General features: G+C 41.2%; 1 protein-coding gene across 2 annotated transcripts in view; it reads left to right on the top strand.

Moving 5' to 3' along the window:
- LOC126260080 (protein nessun dorma-like) overlaps nucleotides 1-18231 on the top strand; it is a 233955-nt gene that overhangs the window by 173392 nt on the left and 42332 nt on the right. For both annotated transcript variants that reach the window (XM_049957287.1, XM_049957286.1), the window contains one exon: nucleotides 3984-4136. In XM_049957287.1, coding sequence (XP_049813244.1) covers nucleotides 3984-4136 — 153 coding nt within the window. The remainder of the gene's footprint in view (nucleotides 1-3983; nucleotides 4137-18231) is intronic.

Raw genomic sequence — 18231 nt, 5'->3', positions numbered from 1 at the left:
CTTTGCCTGGTCTCCGCTGGCACTAGATACAAACACTGCGGTGGTGGATTGAGTGGGTACACTGCCACAGTGGTCTTAGTAAAGGAGAATGTCCAATGAAAGACATCTACATCTACATCTACATCCACATCCATACTCCGCAAGCCACCTGACGGTGTGTGGCGGAGGGTACCCTGAGTACCTCTATCGGTTCTCCCTTCTATTCCAGTCTCGTATTGTTCGTGGAAAGAAGGATTGTCTGTATGCTTCTGTGTGGGCTCTAATCTCTCTGATTTTATCCTCATGGTCTCTTCGCGAGATATACGTAGGAGGGAGCAATATACTGCTGGACTCGTCAGTGAAGGTATGTTCTTGAAACTTTAACAGAAGCCCGTACCGAGCTACTGAGCGTTCCAGGAACAGTAATGACTGTAGGAGAAAGGTAGAGGATGAATATAGTCTTCCAGGCTAAGGTGACATGGAGGAGGAGGAGGAGAAGAAGAAGAAGAAAATGTTATACTGGTTGCTTATCTTAAGGGGAACGGATAATTTTTATTTATGTAAATCTACTACTTGTTTATGTGAGAGAGAATGGGGATATCTGGAAGTAATGCTGAAGTGGTTAGACTTCTGGGAGATTAATTAAGAGGAAGTTATTGTGGATTTACTTCTGTTGTATGTGGCAAAAGTTGCCACATTGTGGCTAGTAGAGCAAGGTAAGGTGAAAGGTTCTACACATTGAAGCAAGAAATCAGGGGAAAACTTGGGAGGGTGCTAGGCAACGAAAAATGAAATGGAAATTTCACTGGCAGCTGTAAGGTGATTTTTGACGTGAGAATACTGATTGCACTTCTGTGATTGTCGTGTGTGCAAAAACCAGTGCATAGTAGGCAATAAGGTTCTGAGTGTATCATGCAGAATGACAGCAATGATGTAGAAAGGTTAGGTAGATTAAAGGATAAAATGAACTGATTTAGCAACTATATTATTATAAACTGTGGTTCAGCAATCAGAATGGATGACAAACATTGTACAGTCAGAGTGGCTGCAGATGGTACTACAATTGTCCTAAAGTTCACCACAACCACACCAACATTGAGGACAGGAAGACATTGACAAAGATAAGGATGGACAGCACAGGTCTTTCTCGTGAGACCTTGATTGCATGGTACCCTAACACCTTCCATTATTTGTGATTGGTAGATACTGATTTGTAATTATTATTTGGAGGAAGATATTTCAATTTTCCAACATTCTTTATATCTTTGCCATATTAGTATACAGTGTGATTTAAATGTAACTGTACACACTTTGTGGATGTAATGTACGGACCAAAATAAGAGTACAGTGTTAAATAAAGTTTTGTCTGAAACTGCTTTATTTGTGAGCTGTGATGCATAATGTCATTTATGGTAGACATTGCATCATAGGTCAGTACCGGTACATGCTTTTGGCATGTCGTGTTTGCCTGCATATTGACTGATGTTTCTTTGTCAGTGGTGCGTACATTTCAGTTGGGACGCAAGAGAATATCTAAAAGTTGCTTAGTGGACAGGTCATGCAGAGCCAGATGCTTGGCCTGTCAGATCTCTGGGTCTTATACCCTGGACTCTTACCTGTGGGGGCCATCTCAAGAAAGTTGTGTACGGTGCTGCAATTGAGAATGCAGCACGACTACAGCAACTAATTGCAAATAGCTGTGCAATTATGAGAATGAGATGAATGGAGCCTGCAACATTCCGAGAACGATAATAAGCCGAGCACGTCACTGTCTTTGTCTACGTGGACATCATTTTGAACATGTATGTAGTTGAGTGAACTGGGGGGTCCCTTCATGTTGTTGCTTTCCGAGAAGAATTAATTGTGTGTCGCGCTTGTGATCCCTATTATACTTCATAACTCTGAAATAAAGCAATTTCAGAAAAAAAACTTTATTTAATGTTTTACTTCTATTTTCATGCAAACATTACACCCACAAAGTGTGTACAGTTTGAATCACCCTGCGTAATTGTGTATACTTCGACTGGTTTATACTTGTTAATAACTTTTGGATGATCTGAACTTCTGGAGAGAAAAAGACCACTGTTCATCGGCCTGAATCTTAATGTCTTTTTTAAGTCCAGTTCAGCTAGTCTTTATTTACTTGAGTGGGATTCGTTTTAATACTTCACTTCAAAGTTTTAAATGTATTTATTGTGTGCACTATGAAGAATTAGTAAGGCCAGTGCGTACTGAGCGCCAAAAAGTCCGTGTTCTCTGCAGGACAGGCCATCTTCCGTGGCATACTGTACATAAAATATCTGTCTACATTAAATCTGTAACTGACAGCACCCCAAGTTAAAACAACTGTAATCCTGCCACTTAGGAAAAAAGCCTTCCACTTAAGATTGGATTCCCACAAATGCCAGATAAGCAGAGGTTAGCAGTTCATCTTCAAATAAGGTGAAGAACTTGCCAGAGAATTTTCCGGAATTCTCTTCATCTGACTCACAAACAAAGCAGATAAACCTTATTGTCCATCTTACTCTGAATTACGTTTTCTTGTCACTTGAAATGATAGGTATTTTGTCTAAATATTTCTATACTCTTCTTTGCTTGATCTTGTTCACTCCATTCACTATTCCTTCAGTCACTAATTGAGTTTTTATTCAATTGGATATATCACTGATGCAGTATCACAGAATACTTCATTACCAGAGGCAGGAAGTTTAGGCGTTATAAATCATTAAAATAGTTGAGTAAAAAGGCTTTATCAGTTGATAAAATAAGCAGTAAAATGCAGTACAGAAAAACTTAACATTAGTCGTATTTATTTACTCGATTGCACTATTCGGTCAGTCAGTGAGCATATTTGTGTTGACACCATGTTGTATAATATTTTTAAAGTAATTTTCAAGTTGTAAACAAAATGACATTTGTACTTGAGAGAAAAATGAAAATCTTTCTTGAAATCCTAGGTGTTATTGTGCCTTACTGGTTTATTGGTTGCACATGACAACGTCAAATGCAATCTAGAATATTCTATAGACACCTTAAGTCTCCTGTCAAATAACAATCACCTGAGAAAATGACCCCTCAGTATCTGCAGAGGTAACTGGAGAGATGTTGACACACATTACAGGGGCAGATCAGTCAATCATCCAGATTGTCACTCCTGCAACTTTGAAAATGCTGCTGTCCCTCTTACGAAACCATGTTTGTTGGCCTCTGCACAGGTGACTGCCTTTTGTTGTTGTACCTACAGTACAACTATTTGTATCACTGAGGCAGTCAAGCTACTCCACCTTGGCAAGGTCCATGCTATATGGAGGGCTTCTCGGTATGTTGTCCCATATAGTCAATATTTTCGGCTTGTGATAGTGTTTTTCTTGCAACTAGAACTTACAAGTTTTTAAGTTTGCTCAGAAACATTTTACATTTGTGATTGAGGAATCTTTAATTCACTAAAATTCAGTGCTACAAAATTAAAAAATTAAATTAAAAATGTAACTCCATCCACCAACAAAAAATATTTGGGAAAAAGTTGGCAAAAAAGTAGCCCTGCATAGGAAATATATCAGAGTGAAGATCTGCTTCTAGTTAATCTTATCCTGCTGAGGAACGCACATATGTTAATTCCATTGAGATGGCCTGTGTGATACTGTGGCCACGCAGTTGCAATACCTCCTACTCGGCACAGTACAGTGGCTTGAATCTCTGCTCGTATCTGTCCTCTGGTAATCAGTTTCCTTTCCACTCTTCTAACCTTGTCTCTCTTTCTTCTTTTGTGCCTGTAATATTTTGTAACATATTCCTTTGTCTCCTTTCCCTTACCCTTGTTTATTTGTCTGTCTAAGGCACCTTTGTTGCTATGCTTTCATGTACCTTCGAACATATAACCTGTAGCTGATTAATAGACTGTCTACTTAGTCATTGTTTCCACTGATGTAACTTTGTGTTATGTGTATTCACTCCATCTCTTGTGCAGTTTCTTCATTATAATTAGAATATGTTATCAATTCCAGGACTGTGTTAGCTGTGAAACCGATAAATCCAAATGTCCAGAGCAAAAGGCAAGGCAAAGAAATTTCTTTAGTCTGGCGTGGAGGTTCACTATGTGATTACGTTGATATTCTGTCAAAAGTAAAGGATCATGTTGACTCTGATGCTTTCCTGAAGTAAGTATATTAGGTATAGGAAATCTGTAAGTGGAAGATGATTACTATAGTGTTCCGATTGACTTTTTTCAGTAATGTGATGGGCAGTCATCCACATTAGGAACTACATTTGAAACACAATACAACATTGTTGGGAAAACTACGTTTGTCGTAGCTGACACCTCGTACAGTAGGAGTCTTTGTTTTTCATCTTTGATCTGTATTGTAATTGTCATAGAATAAACAATTTTGAGGATCTGTCTTCCCGGCAATATTTTGCACGTGAATTTAATTCATTACTACGTCAACGTATAACCTCTTTAAAGAATTAATGGAGTTTATTTTTTATTTACACGTCAAGTTCCGTAGGACCAAATTGAGGAGCAAATCTCCAAGGTCATGGAACGTGTCAGTACATGAAATTACAACATAAAAGTAATTACAGATAAAAATAAATGTTCATGAACCTGAAAAAAGTCAGTCCATAAGTTAAGTAAACACTATCAGCAATACAATAAGAATTAGCTTAATTTTCCAAGGAACTCGTCGACAGAATAGGAGGAGTGACCCATGAGGAAACTCTTCAGTTTCGATTTGAAAGCGAGTGGATTACTGCTAAGATTTTTGAATTCAAGTGGCAGCTTATTGAAAATGGATGCAGCAGTATACTGCACACCTTTTTGCACAAGAGTTAAGGAAGTCTGATCCAAATGCACGTTTGATTTCTGCTGAGTATTAACTGAGTGAAAGCTGCCTATTCTTGGGAATAAACTAATATTGGTAACAAGAAATGACAATAAGGAATATACATATTGATAGGCCAATGTCAAAATACCCAAACTTGTGAACAGAGATCGACAAGAGGTTCGTGAACTCGCACCACTTATTGCCTGAACCGCCCGTTTCTGAGCCAAAAATATCCTTGTAGAATGGGAAGAGTTACCACAAAATATAATACCATACGACATAAGCGAATGAAAATAAGCAAAGTAGACTAATTTTCGTGTAGAAGTATCACTCACTTCTGATACCCTTCGAATAGTAAAAATGGCAGTATTATGTCTCTGAACAAGATCCTGAATGTGGGTTTCCAAGACAGCTTGCTATCAATCTGAACACCTAGAAGTTTGAACTGCTCAGTTTCACTAATCATATGCCCATTCTGTGAAATTAAAAAGTCAGATTTTGTTGAATTATGTGTTAGAAACTGTAAAAACGGAGCCTTGCTGTGATTTAACATTAGTTTATTTTCTACAAGCCATAAACTGAGGTCATGTACTGCACTATTTGAAACTGAGCCAATGTTGCACACAACATCCTTTACTACCAAGCTAGTGTCATCAGCAAACAGAAATATTTTAGAGTTACCCATAATACTAGAGGGCATATCATTTATATAAATAAGAAACAGGAGTGGCCCCAACATTGATCCCTGGGGCAACCCCCACTTGACAGTATCCCACTCAGACCCCACATCACAGCTGTTATCAACATTGTGAATAATGACCTTTTGCTGCCTGTTGCTAAAGTGAGAGGTGAGCCAATTGTGAGCTACTCCTTGTTTTCCATAATGGTCCAACTTCTGGAGCAATATTTTGTGATAACACAATCAAATGCCTTAGTTAAATAAAAAAATACGCCAAGCGTTCGAAACTTTTTGTTTAGCCCATCCAGTACCTCACAGAGAAAAGAGAATATAGCATTTTCAGTTGTTAAACGACTTCTAAAGCCGAACTGTACATTTGATAGCAAATCGTGTGATATAAAATGATCAATTAGTCTTACATACATAGCCTTTTCAATAACTTTTGCAAACACTGATGGCATAGAAATAGGTCTAAAATTATCTACATTACCTCTTTCACCCTTTTTATAAAGCGGCTTTACTACTGAGTACTTCAATCGCTCAGGAAACTGACCATTCCTAAAGGAAAAATTACAAATATGGCTAAATACAGGGCTAACATGTGCAGCACAGTACTTTAATATTCTGCTAGACACTCCATCATAGCCATCAGTGTCCTTAATCTTCAGTGATTTAATTATTGACTCAATCTCCGTGTTGTCTGTATCACAGAGGAGTATTTCAGACATCAATCTCGGAAAGGCATTTGCCAAGAAATTTATTTGATTTCCTGTAGAAACTAAATTTTTATTTAATTCACCAGAAATGCTCAGAAAATGATTGTTAAATACTGTACATATATCTGATTTATCAGTAACAGAAATATTTTTACTGCGAACTGACTTTATATTGTCGACCTTGTGTTGCTGACCAGACACTTCCTACACAACTGACCATATGGTTTTAATTTTATGCTGTGAATTAGCTATTCTATTTGCATACCACATACTCTTTGCCTTCCTAATAACATTTTTAAGCACCTTACAATACTGTTTGTAATCGGCCACTGTAGTGTGACTGTGATACTTCTAACATTCTGATATAATTCCCGCTTTGTTCTACATGATATCCTTATCCCACCAGTCAGCCACCCGGGCTGCCCATTACTGCTAGTACCCTGTTTAGAATGTTCTAATGAAAAGCAACTCTCAAAGAGCATGAGAAATGTGTTAAGGAAAGCATTGTATTTACAGGGTGTTTCAAAAATGACCGGTATATTTGAAACGGCAATAAAAACTAAACGAGCAGCGATAGAAATACACCGTTTGTTGCAATATGCTTGGGACAACAGTATATTTTCAGGCAGACAAACTTTCGAAATTACAGTAGTTACAATTGTCAGCAACAGATAGCGCTGCGGTCTGGGAAACTCTATAGTACGATATTTTCCACATATCCACCATGCGTAGCAATAATATGGCGTAGTCTCTGAATGAAATTACCCGAAACCTTTGACAACGTGTCTGGCGGAATGGCTTCACATGCAGATGAGATGTACTGCTTCAGCTGTTCAATTGTTTCTGGATTCTGGCGGTACACCTGGTCTTTCAAGTGTCCCCACAGAAAGAAGTCACAGGGGTTCATGTCTGACGACTAGGGAGGCCAATCCACGCCGCCTCTTGTATGTTTCGGATAGCCCAAAGCAATCACACGATCATCGAAATATTCATTCAGGAAATTAAAGACGTCGGCCGTGCGATGTGGCCGGGCACCATCTTGCATAAACCACGAGGTGTTCGCAGTGTCGTCTAAGGCAGTTTGTACCGCCACAAATTCACGAAGAATGTCCAGATAGCGTGATGCAGTAATTGTTTCGGATCTGAAAAATGGGCCAATGATTCCTTTGGAAGACATGGCGGCCCAGACCAGTACCTTTTGTGGATGCAGGGACGATGGGACTGCAACATGGGGCTTTTCGGTTCCCCATATGCGCCAGTTCTGCTTATTGACGAAGCCGGCCAGGTAAAAATAAGCTTCGTCAGTAAACCAAATGCTGCCCACATGCATATCGCCGTCATCAATCCTGTGCACTATATCGTTAGCGAATGTCTCTCGTGCAGCAATGGTAGCGGTGCTGAGGGGTTGCCGCATTTGAATTTTGTATGGATAGAGGTGTAAACTCTGGCGCATGAAACGATACGTGGACGTTGGCGTCATTTGGACTGCAGCTGCAACACGGCGAACGGAAACCCGAGGCCGCTGTTGGATCACCTGCTGCACTAACTGCGCGTTGCCCTCTGTGGTTGCCGTACGCGGTCGCCCTACCTTTCCAGCACGTTCATCCGTCACGTTCCCAGTCCGTTGAAATTTTTCAAACGCATCCTTTATTGTATCGCTTTTCGGTCCTTTGGCTACATTAAACCTCCGTTGAAAACTTCGTCTTGTTGCAACAACACTGTGTTCTAGGCGGTGGAATTCCAACACCAGAAAAATCCTCTGTTCTAAGGAATAAACCATGTTGTCTACAGCACACTTGCACGTTGTGAACAGCACACGCTTACAGCAGAAAGACGACGTACAGAATGGCGCACCCACAGACTACGTTGTCTTCTATATCTTTCACATCACTTGCAGCGCCATCTGTTGTTGAAAATTGTAACTACTGTAATTTCGAAAGTTTGTCCGCCTGCAAATGTACTGTTGTCCCAAGCATATTGCAACAAACGGTGTATTTCTATCGCTGCTCGTTTAGTTTTTATTGCCGTTTCAAGTATACCGGTCATTTTTGAAACACCCTGTATCATCTATGTTATCGGCACTACAAACATCCTGCCACTCTTGTTCCTTGACAAGTTTAAAAAAACTCTCTATTGCTCTTGAATTAACTTTCCTATGTAGTTTGTAATTAAATATGACATTGGTTTGAGTTCAAAAGCCTTTTAGTTTCAAAATTTGTGTATCATGGTCTGAAAGGCCATTCACAATTTTACTAACAGAATGCCCATCTAGTAACGAAGAATGAATAAACATATTGTCTATGGCTGAGCTACTGTTCCCCTGCACCTTAGTTGGAAAAAACACAGTTGATGTTCAATAGGTTACAGGTGCAGGAAAAGATTAGTGAAGTTTCCACATTTATAAAGTACCGTCTGTTCAGAAACAGATAATGATTTATCACTAGTATCCATGCAGCGTAAATTGTTGTTTTTTACTCTCATGAGTTACCGTATTTCATATACGTTCTGAGTTACCATATTTCATATACGTTCATTGTGATGGTTTGTTGAAAAAAATTCAAGATACTTGCTGAACTGGCGGAATGTATCTAAGAGGGATTTGGGTTGACAGTCAGTGTTCAGTTTTCAGAAGTTTATTGGTATGGGGAACAACAACAACAACAACAACAACAACAACACACACACACACACACACACACACACCTGCAGTCTCAGACAACTGATACCACACTGCTAGCAGCAGCATCAGTGCATGATGGTACTGGCGAGTGGGTGGGGATAAGGAGGAGGCTGGGTGGGGAGGAGGAGGGATAGTAGGGTAGCGGTGGTGGACTGTGACATGATGCAGGTTAGTGGAGGGCAGGGGAGGGAACAGGGAAAGGGCTGGATGGGTGAGGATAGGAGGACAGTGACTAATGAGGGTTGAGGCCAGGAGGGTTATGGGGATGTAGTATGTATTGCAGGGAAAGTTCCCACCTGTGCAGTTCAGGAAAGCTGGTGTTGGTGGGAAGGATCCAAAGGGCACAGGCTGTGAAGAAGTCATTGAAATGGAGTTTGTCATGTTTGGCAGCTTGTTCAGCAACAGAGTGATCCACTTGTTTCTTGACCACAGTTTGTCAGTGCCCAGTCATGTGGACAGACAGCTTGTTGGTTGTCATGCCCACATAGAATGCAGCACAGTCGTTGCAGTTCAGCATGTAGATTACGTGACTGGTTTCACTGGTAGCCCTGCCTTTGATTGGATGGGTGATGTTTGTGACCAGAGTGGAGTAGGTGGTGGTGGGAGGATGTATGGGACAGGTCTTGCATCTAGGTCTGTCACAGAGGTATGAGCCATGAGGTAAGGGGTTGGGAGCAAGGGTTGTGTAGGGGTGAACGAGTATATTGAGTAAGTTCGGTGGACTGCGGAATACCACTGTGGGAGGAGTGGAAAGGATAGTGGGCAAGATATTTTTCATTTCAGGGCATGACGAGAGGTGGTTGAAACCCTGGCAGAAAATGTAATTCAGTTGCTCCATTCCTGCGTGGGACTGAGTTACGAGGGGAATGCTCCTCTGTGGCCAGATGGTGGGGTTTTGGGAGGTGATGGGAGACAAGAAAGATAAGGAACGGGAGGTTTTTTTTGGTACATAGTTGGGAGGATGATTACGGTCTGTGAAGGCTTCAGTGAGGCCCTTGGTATATATTTCGAGGGACTGCTCATCACTGCAGATGCGACGACCGTGGGTGGCTATCTGTATGGAAGGGACTTCTTGGTATGGAATGGGAGGCAGCTGTCGAAGCGGAGATACTGATATAGCCAATTTTGAGGTGGAGGTCAACCTCTAGGAAGCTGGCGTGTTGGGTTGAGTAGGACCAGGTGAAGCAAATGGGGGAGAAGTTGTTGAGATTCTGGAGGAATGTGGATAGGGTGTCCTCACCCTCGATCCAGAACACAAAGATGTCATCAGTGTATCTGAACCAGGTGAGGTGTTTAGGTTGTTGGTGTGGAATCAGTCAAGCGTTGGGAAAGGTAATGTTCAATAGTGGAAAGTCCTCGGGCATTAGGGATGTTAGTGTAAAGGAAGGTGGCATCAATAGTGATGAGCAGGACAGCGTGTGGTGAAGGTAGAGGAATTGTGGATAGTCAGTAGAGACGATGGTTGGTATCTTTTATACAGGAGGGTACGTTCTGGGTAATAGGTTGAAGGTGACTTCACGCCAACTTTAGTGAGTTTTCGCCTTTCGCTTTCATCGACTTCCTCAGATTTCATCTTGTTTCCGCCTGTTGCATATGTTTCACCCTTCTCGTGATTTTTCACACATATTGTGGTGTATTTCTGCGAATTTTTTCAGATATAATTCTATGTTACTTATGTAATTTTTCACGTTTTTCCACCACCGTGGATCCTTGCTCCTTCCATTTGTGTCAGTACAGACATGTACCCATATCCTTAGCCAGACCCAAGTCCCACATGCTGTTCCTGCGTTGTTGCTTAGCTCATGGATTCCTCCCAAATAACCTTACCATCAAATCACCAGTCTCCGGCCTCCACCCCTTCTTCCACAGTGACCTCCAACTCTTCAGATTCCTCCAATTGTTAGACCTCACCAACATAGTCCTGAAAAACCATCAACCAAGACCAAACCTCTTTCCAGTACCTCCTCTCCATCTGCAAAATTCTCCTGCTATGCAATCCTGAATTCGTGGACCCCCACCCACCAGGAACTGGAGCAACATGCACAATGTCACCTCAAAAAGCTGTTCTCTTTGCTCACTTCCTACTCTCATCTTGGAGTACTACTGTCCACCACTTCTACAATGACCTCCAAACCTCCCCCATGTCACCTCATAGCTGACAAACCTTGTCTCGCAGACTTACTACATTTACCTCACCCTCCAAAACTTCTTCCCACCACTACATAGAATCCAGAACCTGAACGTACCCATAACACAGTCATGAACTTTTCCTACAGAAGCTTTGGCCCCACAAAAATATATGTCCTTTCCAAAGGCCTCACCTTTTGTCCCACTCCAAAATTCAATCATGTAGAACTCATTAAAGACCTTCTCTCCTTCTCCTGGTCCCTACAGTGGAAACTCATTTTTGCCACCAACCCTACCAATCAGACTCAACCAAAGACCATTGTTGAAACCTGCCTAACTTAGTTAACTCCTCCATCCTACTATGACCCACCCCAGTGGCCCCCAAATCACCTCCTGTTAATTTTTCAGAATTTCTTATCCTCAAACTTTGCCTCAGAATCATCCTCCAAATCCCTCAACATGTAAACTAATCTTACATCCATAGAAAGAACCACAGTCCACCATCTAAAAACTGTTCGCGACCTTATAATCCTACATGCAGACAAAGGCTCGACCATTGTTGTTTTGAACCACAAGAATTACCTGGTAGCAGGACTCTACCAGCTGTCAGATACTTCCGTCTACAAACCTTACCACAGTGACACCATCCCAGAAATCCAGCAGGATCTCCAGTCACTCCTCAAATCCTTAGGCCCATCCCAGAACCTCTCCCCCGAGTCCATCTCTCTGGTCACCCCTACCACTCGTCGTACTCCTACCTTCTATATGCTTCCTAATGTCCATAAACCCAATCACCCAGGATGCCCCATTGTGGCCAATTACTGCGGCCGCACTGAGAGAATCTCTGCTCTCACAGACCAACACCTTCAACCTATTACCTGGATCCTACTGTCTTATATAAATGATACCAACCATTTCCTCCATCGATTCTCCACAGTTCCTGTCCATGCACCACATGGTGCCCTACTCGTCGCTATAGATGCCATCTCACTTTACATTAACATCCCTGAAGGCTGCTGTCTGGCCACAAAGGAACATTCCCCTCCTAACTCAGTAACGCCCAAGTCTAGAGCAGCTGAATTACATTCACTGCCAGGATTTTGAGTACCTCTTGTTGTGCACTAAAATGAGAAAGGTCTTGCCCACTATCGTTCCCACCCCTCCCACAGTGGTATTCGGACGAACCTACACAATATACTCGTCCACCCCTACACAACCCCAGCTCTCAACCCCTTACCTCATTGCGCACACCCCTGTAATAGACATACATGCAAGACCTGTCCCATACATCCTTCCAGCAGCACCTAATCCAATCAGGTCACAAAAATCACCTGTCCCATCAAAGTCCTGTGGTTCGTGATCTACAAGCTGAACTGCAGCCACTGTGTTGCATTATATGTGGGCATGACAATCAACAAGCTATCTGTCTGCAAGAATGGTCACTGACAAACTGTGGCCAAGAAACAAGTGGACTACCCTGTTGCTGAGCACACTGCAAACATGACATCCTTCATTTCAATGACTGCTTCACAGCCTGTATTGTATGGATCCTTCCCACCACCACAAGCTTTTCTGAATTTCGCAGGTGGGAACTTTCCCTGCAGTAGCCCCTACATTCCCGTAACCCTCCTGGTCTCAAACTTCGTTAGTGATTTTTTCACGCGTCAAGCCCTTCCCTGTTCCCATCCCAGCACTACACAGCCCTCATTCCACCATCATACCCAGTCTTTTTATTTTTCTCCTTTTCCACGACCCCCCCTGCCCCCTCCTTTTCTTCGTCTAACCTGCAGCACCTCACTGTCTGCCACCCTGTACTGGTTGTTATATTACTGGTTTCTTAAATAACTGAAGAATTGAAACTTCCTGGCAGATTAAAACTGTGTGCCCAACCGAGACTCGAACTCGGGACCTTTGCCTTTCACGGGCAAGTGCTCATTCTGGGAACTGAAGAATTGTTTATAGAACCTTATGCAGTATAGTGTGGGTGGACAGCACTCCGGTCCAGTTGCTCAGTGGTGTTCGTCTGGACCCCTGCTCATGTCGGAATCCCAGGGAATGAACTTGCTGACAGGCTGGCCAAAGAGGCTACACGGAAACCACTTCTGGAGATGGGCATCCTAACAACTAACGTGCGTTCGTTATTACGCCACAAGAGTTTTCAATTTTGGGAGTCGGAATGGCAAAATCTCAGTACACACAACAAACTGCGAGCCATTAAGGGGACCACAAATGTGTGGAAGTCCTCGATGAGGGCCTCTCGCAGGGACTCCTTGGTTCTCTGTGGGCTCCGCGTTGGCCGTGCCTGGGCGACCCACGGCCACCTCCTGCGCCATGAAGATCCACCTCAGTGTCGGTGCGGCGCCCGGTTGATAGTGGCCCATATTCTTCTGCTCCTGCGAATTCATCTTTGGTTACCGGACTCGTTATCATTGACTTTAGCAGACAATGCCTCATCGACTGATTTGGTTTTACATTTCATCTGTGAGGGTGGGTTTTATCTTTCGATCTGAGTTTTAACGTATGTCCTTTGTCCGTCTGTGTCTTCCACCTAGTGCTAGGGTGGAGGTTTTAATGTGTTGCAGTGTAGCTGGTTTTTCCTTTTTATTTTCGTGGTTGGCCAGCCACCGTAATCTTCTTCCTTGTTTTACTCTCTTCTATGTGTTTCTTGCATCTCTGTGGTTTTCTTGTCCTCTTTTGTTCCTTTTAGTGTTCGTTACCTTTCCTTCGTTCTTGTGGTCTTTCCTTTCTTTCCATTTTATGTTATATGTCTTGTCTGTTTTATTCTCACACTTCTGGCATTGTTTTATCAGGAACAAGGGACTGATGACCTCATTATTCCGTCCCTTTGCCTCTCTTTTAAACCAACCAACAGCAGTCTCACCACGTGTTATTGGTTACCATTCAATAAGCTATTTGAATGGGTATAATAAGTCCAGTCCCAGCACAATTTCAGCACGAATTTGTTAGTAGTAGTTGAAAGATTACATAACCAATAACTGCAGACCTCGTTTGACTAGGGGGTTTCATCGTTTTCTTTGTCTGCAAAATGATCATTCCATATTTTACAAGAATTACAGTCTGTTTAATTGAATGAGCAAGATTTCAAAAATTATGAGATTTGCTATTCTCAAACTGTCGGGTTGGGCGACATGTATTGTCTCCTAGCATCATCATTAAAATAACATCCCTCATTTATTAAGTTTACATATTTTTCAAATCTTTATATATTGTACAGTTACTTAAACAAGCACATCAGAATCATGAAATCTAATGGTGTAAAAGAATTAAGTGACAATCAGTCTAGATGCAAAATCACTTTGCATGATATATGTTACACAGCTTAGTATGGTGATTGTAATTTGTTCCTGTGACCGTATCTCACAACATTTCGTCTTTCCAGTAAAATTCTTCCCAGATAAAGGCATGTTTGTAGGCTCAGTTTGTTCTTTTCTCAATATATGGCTTCAAAGAAACAACATGTTATAGTGCTAGTTCCCATCTGTGGACTTCAGAGAAACTGGTGTCTGGGGGAAGAATCCAGATGGCTTGTGTAGTGAAACAAGCACCGAGGTCATGACTGTCATGTTATACAGCATGCTCTGCAACAGGATATTGTGTGTTGCCTGTATCCACCCTCTGCCTATGCCCATTCATCCTGATTGATAACTGGGTGGTAGTCATGCTGATTTAAAAGGCGTAACCTCTGTTTCGCTTTTCCCCAACAACCAATCTTTCCTTCTCGTCCCATCTGGTAAGTCTCCCTTGACGTGGAGTTCTGTGTAACTTTTCTGATTTGTACCCCTTTCCCTAAGCCTCCCCAGTCCTTTTCCTTTACCCCTCTTCCTTTCCCTTCAATTATTCTGCTAGCAGAAGAAGCAACTGGATCCAAAATCTTGTAAAACTTAAAACCTTTTGTGTGTGTGTTCCCCTGCTGCCGCTTGGTGAGATTTTTTATCAATCCATTTACATTATATGGATGTTTGGATTGATTACAGTACTAGGACTGACCCTGCTTATTGTATATTAGATGCTAGCCTGATTACATAAATGATAAACAATAGTGGACCTAAGATAGTGTTATTAAACTCCTTAAGTGAGTTTTTCCCTCCTCAGAGTAATCTCCTCTGTTTGCATTGGCTGAATTACCAAGTGTAACTTTCTCAGCATTCTTTTGGTTAGATACGACATTATCCATCAATTCACTATACCATCAGTTCTGTAAAACATCAGTTTATTTAGGAGAATATTATGATCCATGCTGTCAGATATCTTAAATAGGTCACATAATATACCACCCAGTGCTATTTTGTTACTTGATGCTTATATAATTTTGTTAGTGAACATGTAAGTGGCAGTTTCAGTTGGGCAACACTTCTGAGATCCAAACAGTTACTCATTGTAGACTCTACTGTTGTTTGGGTGGGATGCCATTCTAAAATACATCACCTTCTAAAAGACTTTGGAAAGTGATGTCAGTAGACAGAATGGCTGGTAGTTATTGACATTTCTCCTGTAACCTTTTCGTATTTTATTGTAGAGGTGTTTAACAATGGCATACTTCAATTCCTATGGAAAAAATGCCCTGGCTTAGTAATGTAGAATTAGTACATCAAATCCAGATGAGCTTTTAGTTTTGAGAGACTATTAATTGCCTTAATGTCAAAAGGAGAGGTTGGTGAGACATTCACGTAACTGTATTTTATGTGAGTTGCTATTAATTGCCTTAATGTCAAAAGGAGAAGTTGGTGAGACATTCACGTAACTGTATTTTATGTGAGTTGCTTTTCCAGCAGACTGCCTTGATTTTTCTCCTAAACTGTATGTTCCTGTGTTTACAACAATGTAAGGGATAGATTCCTAATCACCATAAAGATGACCCGTTGAGTGCAGGGGGTACTCTTTAGACTGTAACACATGCAGCTATCAGCCAAAGCCTTCATCAGCAAAGAAAATATACACACATTTCAGCAAGCAAGCACAACTTGCACACACTTTGCCACCACCACCGGCAACTCTGACCAATAGCTTTAGCTGATAGCAGCGTGTGTAACAGTCCTTTCACTGTGCCTGTCTGCACTCAGTGTGTCATCTTTACAAAATGAGTAGCAATCTGCCCTATTCTTTATACTGCTGTAATTTCAACCTGTAGTTTCTATTATTTGTTCCTGTTTCCCACTGTATTTAAGGTACAATTGTTGAAGACATCTGGTATCTGTGACTTATCATTTTTCATTTAAGTCTGTAGTGATGTTATCATGTTCTGTGTCCTGTTGTATTGCATGTTATGTAGGAGTTAATTAGTTATTTTCATGTTCCACAAATCATTTGCATAATTAATTGTGATGTTGTTGGACAAGTCATTTTTAATTCACATTACACATTCACATTTAATCCAGTGGTTAAGAGGTTTTGAGATTCCTTTTAAGCACACTTCAGTAACTGCACTTGGCATCAACTAAAAGACTTGCAATATGACAGGAATAAGACTTTTCGTCAGATGAATACAGGGTTATAAAAACAAAATCAAATAGGGGTAATGCAGGAGTAGGTTTAATAATGAATAAAAAAAAAAATAGGAGTGCGGGTAAGCTACTACAAACAGCATAGTGAAAGCATTATTGTGGCCAAGATAGACACGAAGCCCACACCTACTACAGTAGTACAAGTTTATATGCCAACTAGCTCTGCAGATAATGAAGAAAGTGATGAAATGTATGATGAGATAAAAGAAATTATTCAGGTAGTGAAGGGGGACGAAAATTTAATAGTCATGGATGACTGGAATTCGACAGTAGAAAAAGGAAGAGAAGGAGACGTAGTAGCTGAATATCGATTGGGGCTAAGAAATAAAAAAGGAAGCCGCGTGGTAGAATTTTACACAGAGCATAATTTAATCATAGCTAACACTTGGTTCAAGAATCATGAAAGAAGGTTGTATACATGGAAGAAACCTGGAGATACTAGAAGGTTTCAGATAGATTATATAATGGTAAGACAGAGATTTAGGAACCAGATTTTAAATTGTAAGACACTTCCAGGGCAGATGTGGACTCTGACCACAATCTATTGGTTATGAACTGTAGATTAAAACTGAAGAAACTGCAAAAAAGTGGGAATTTAAGGAGATGGGACCTGGATAAACTGAAAGAACCAGATGTTGTAGAGAGTTTCAGGGAGAGCATAAGGGAACAATTGACAGGAATGGGGGAAAGAAATACAGTAGAAGAAGAATGGGTAGATTTGAGGAATGAAATAGTGAAGGCAGCAGAGGATCAAGTAGGTAAAAAGACGACGGCTTGGGTAACAGAAGAGATACTGAATTTAATTGATGAAAGGAGAAAATACAAAAATGCAGTAAATGAAACAGGCAATAAGGAATACAAATGTCTCAAAAATGATATCGACAGGAAGTGCAAAATGGCTAAGCAGGAATGGCTAGAGGACAAATGTAAGGAAGTAGAGGCTTATCTCACGAGGGGTAAGATAGATACTGCCTACAGGAAAATTAAAAAGACCTTTAGAGAAAAGAGAACCACTTGCATGAATATCAAGAGCTCAGATGGAAACCCAGTTCTAAGCAAAGAAGGGAAAGCAGAAAGGTGGAAGGAGTATATAGAGGGTCTATACAAGGGCGATGTTCTTGAGGACAATGTTATGGAAATGGAAGAGGATGTAGATGAAGATGAAATGGGAGATATGATACTGTGTGAAGAGTTTGACAGAGGACCGAAAGACCTAAGTCGAAAGAAAGCCCCGGGAGTAGACAACATTCCATTAGAACTACTGACAGCCTTGGGAGAGCCAGTCCTGACAAAACTGTACCATCTGGTGAGCAAGATGTATGAGACAGGCGAAATACCCTCAGACTTCAAGAAGAATATAATAATTCCAATCCCAAAAAAAGCAGGTGTTGACAGATGTGAAAATTACCGAACTATCAGTTAAATAAATCACAGCTGCAAAATACTAACACAAATTATTTACAGACGAATGGAAAAACTGGTAGAAACCGACCTCAGGGAAGATCAGTTTGGATTCTGTAGAAATGTGGGAACACGTGAGGTAATACTGACCTTACGACTTATCTTAGAATGAAAATTAAGGAAAGGCAAATCTATGTTTCTAGCATTTGTAGACTTAGAGAAAGCTTTTGACACTGTTGACTGGAGTACTCTCTTTCAAATTTTCAAGGTGGCAGGGGTAAAATACAGGGAGCGAAAGGCTATT

Source organism: Schistocerca nitens, chromosome 5 (genome assembly GCF_023898315.1).
Source record: "Schistocerca nitens isolate TAMUIC-IGC-003100 chromosome 5, iqSchNite1.1, whole genome shotgun sequence".
NCBI lineage: Eukaryota > Metazoa > Arthropoda > Insecta > Orthoptera > Acrididae > Schistocerca > Schistocerca nitens.
Note: the sequence above shows the minus strand (reverse complement) of the source record. Positions and strands in the feature narration are given on the sequence as shown.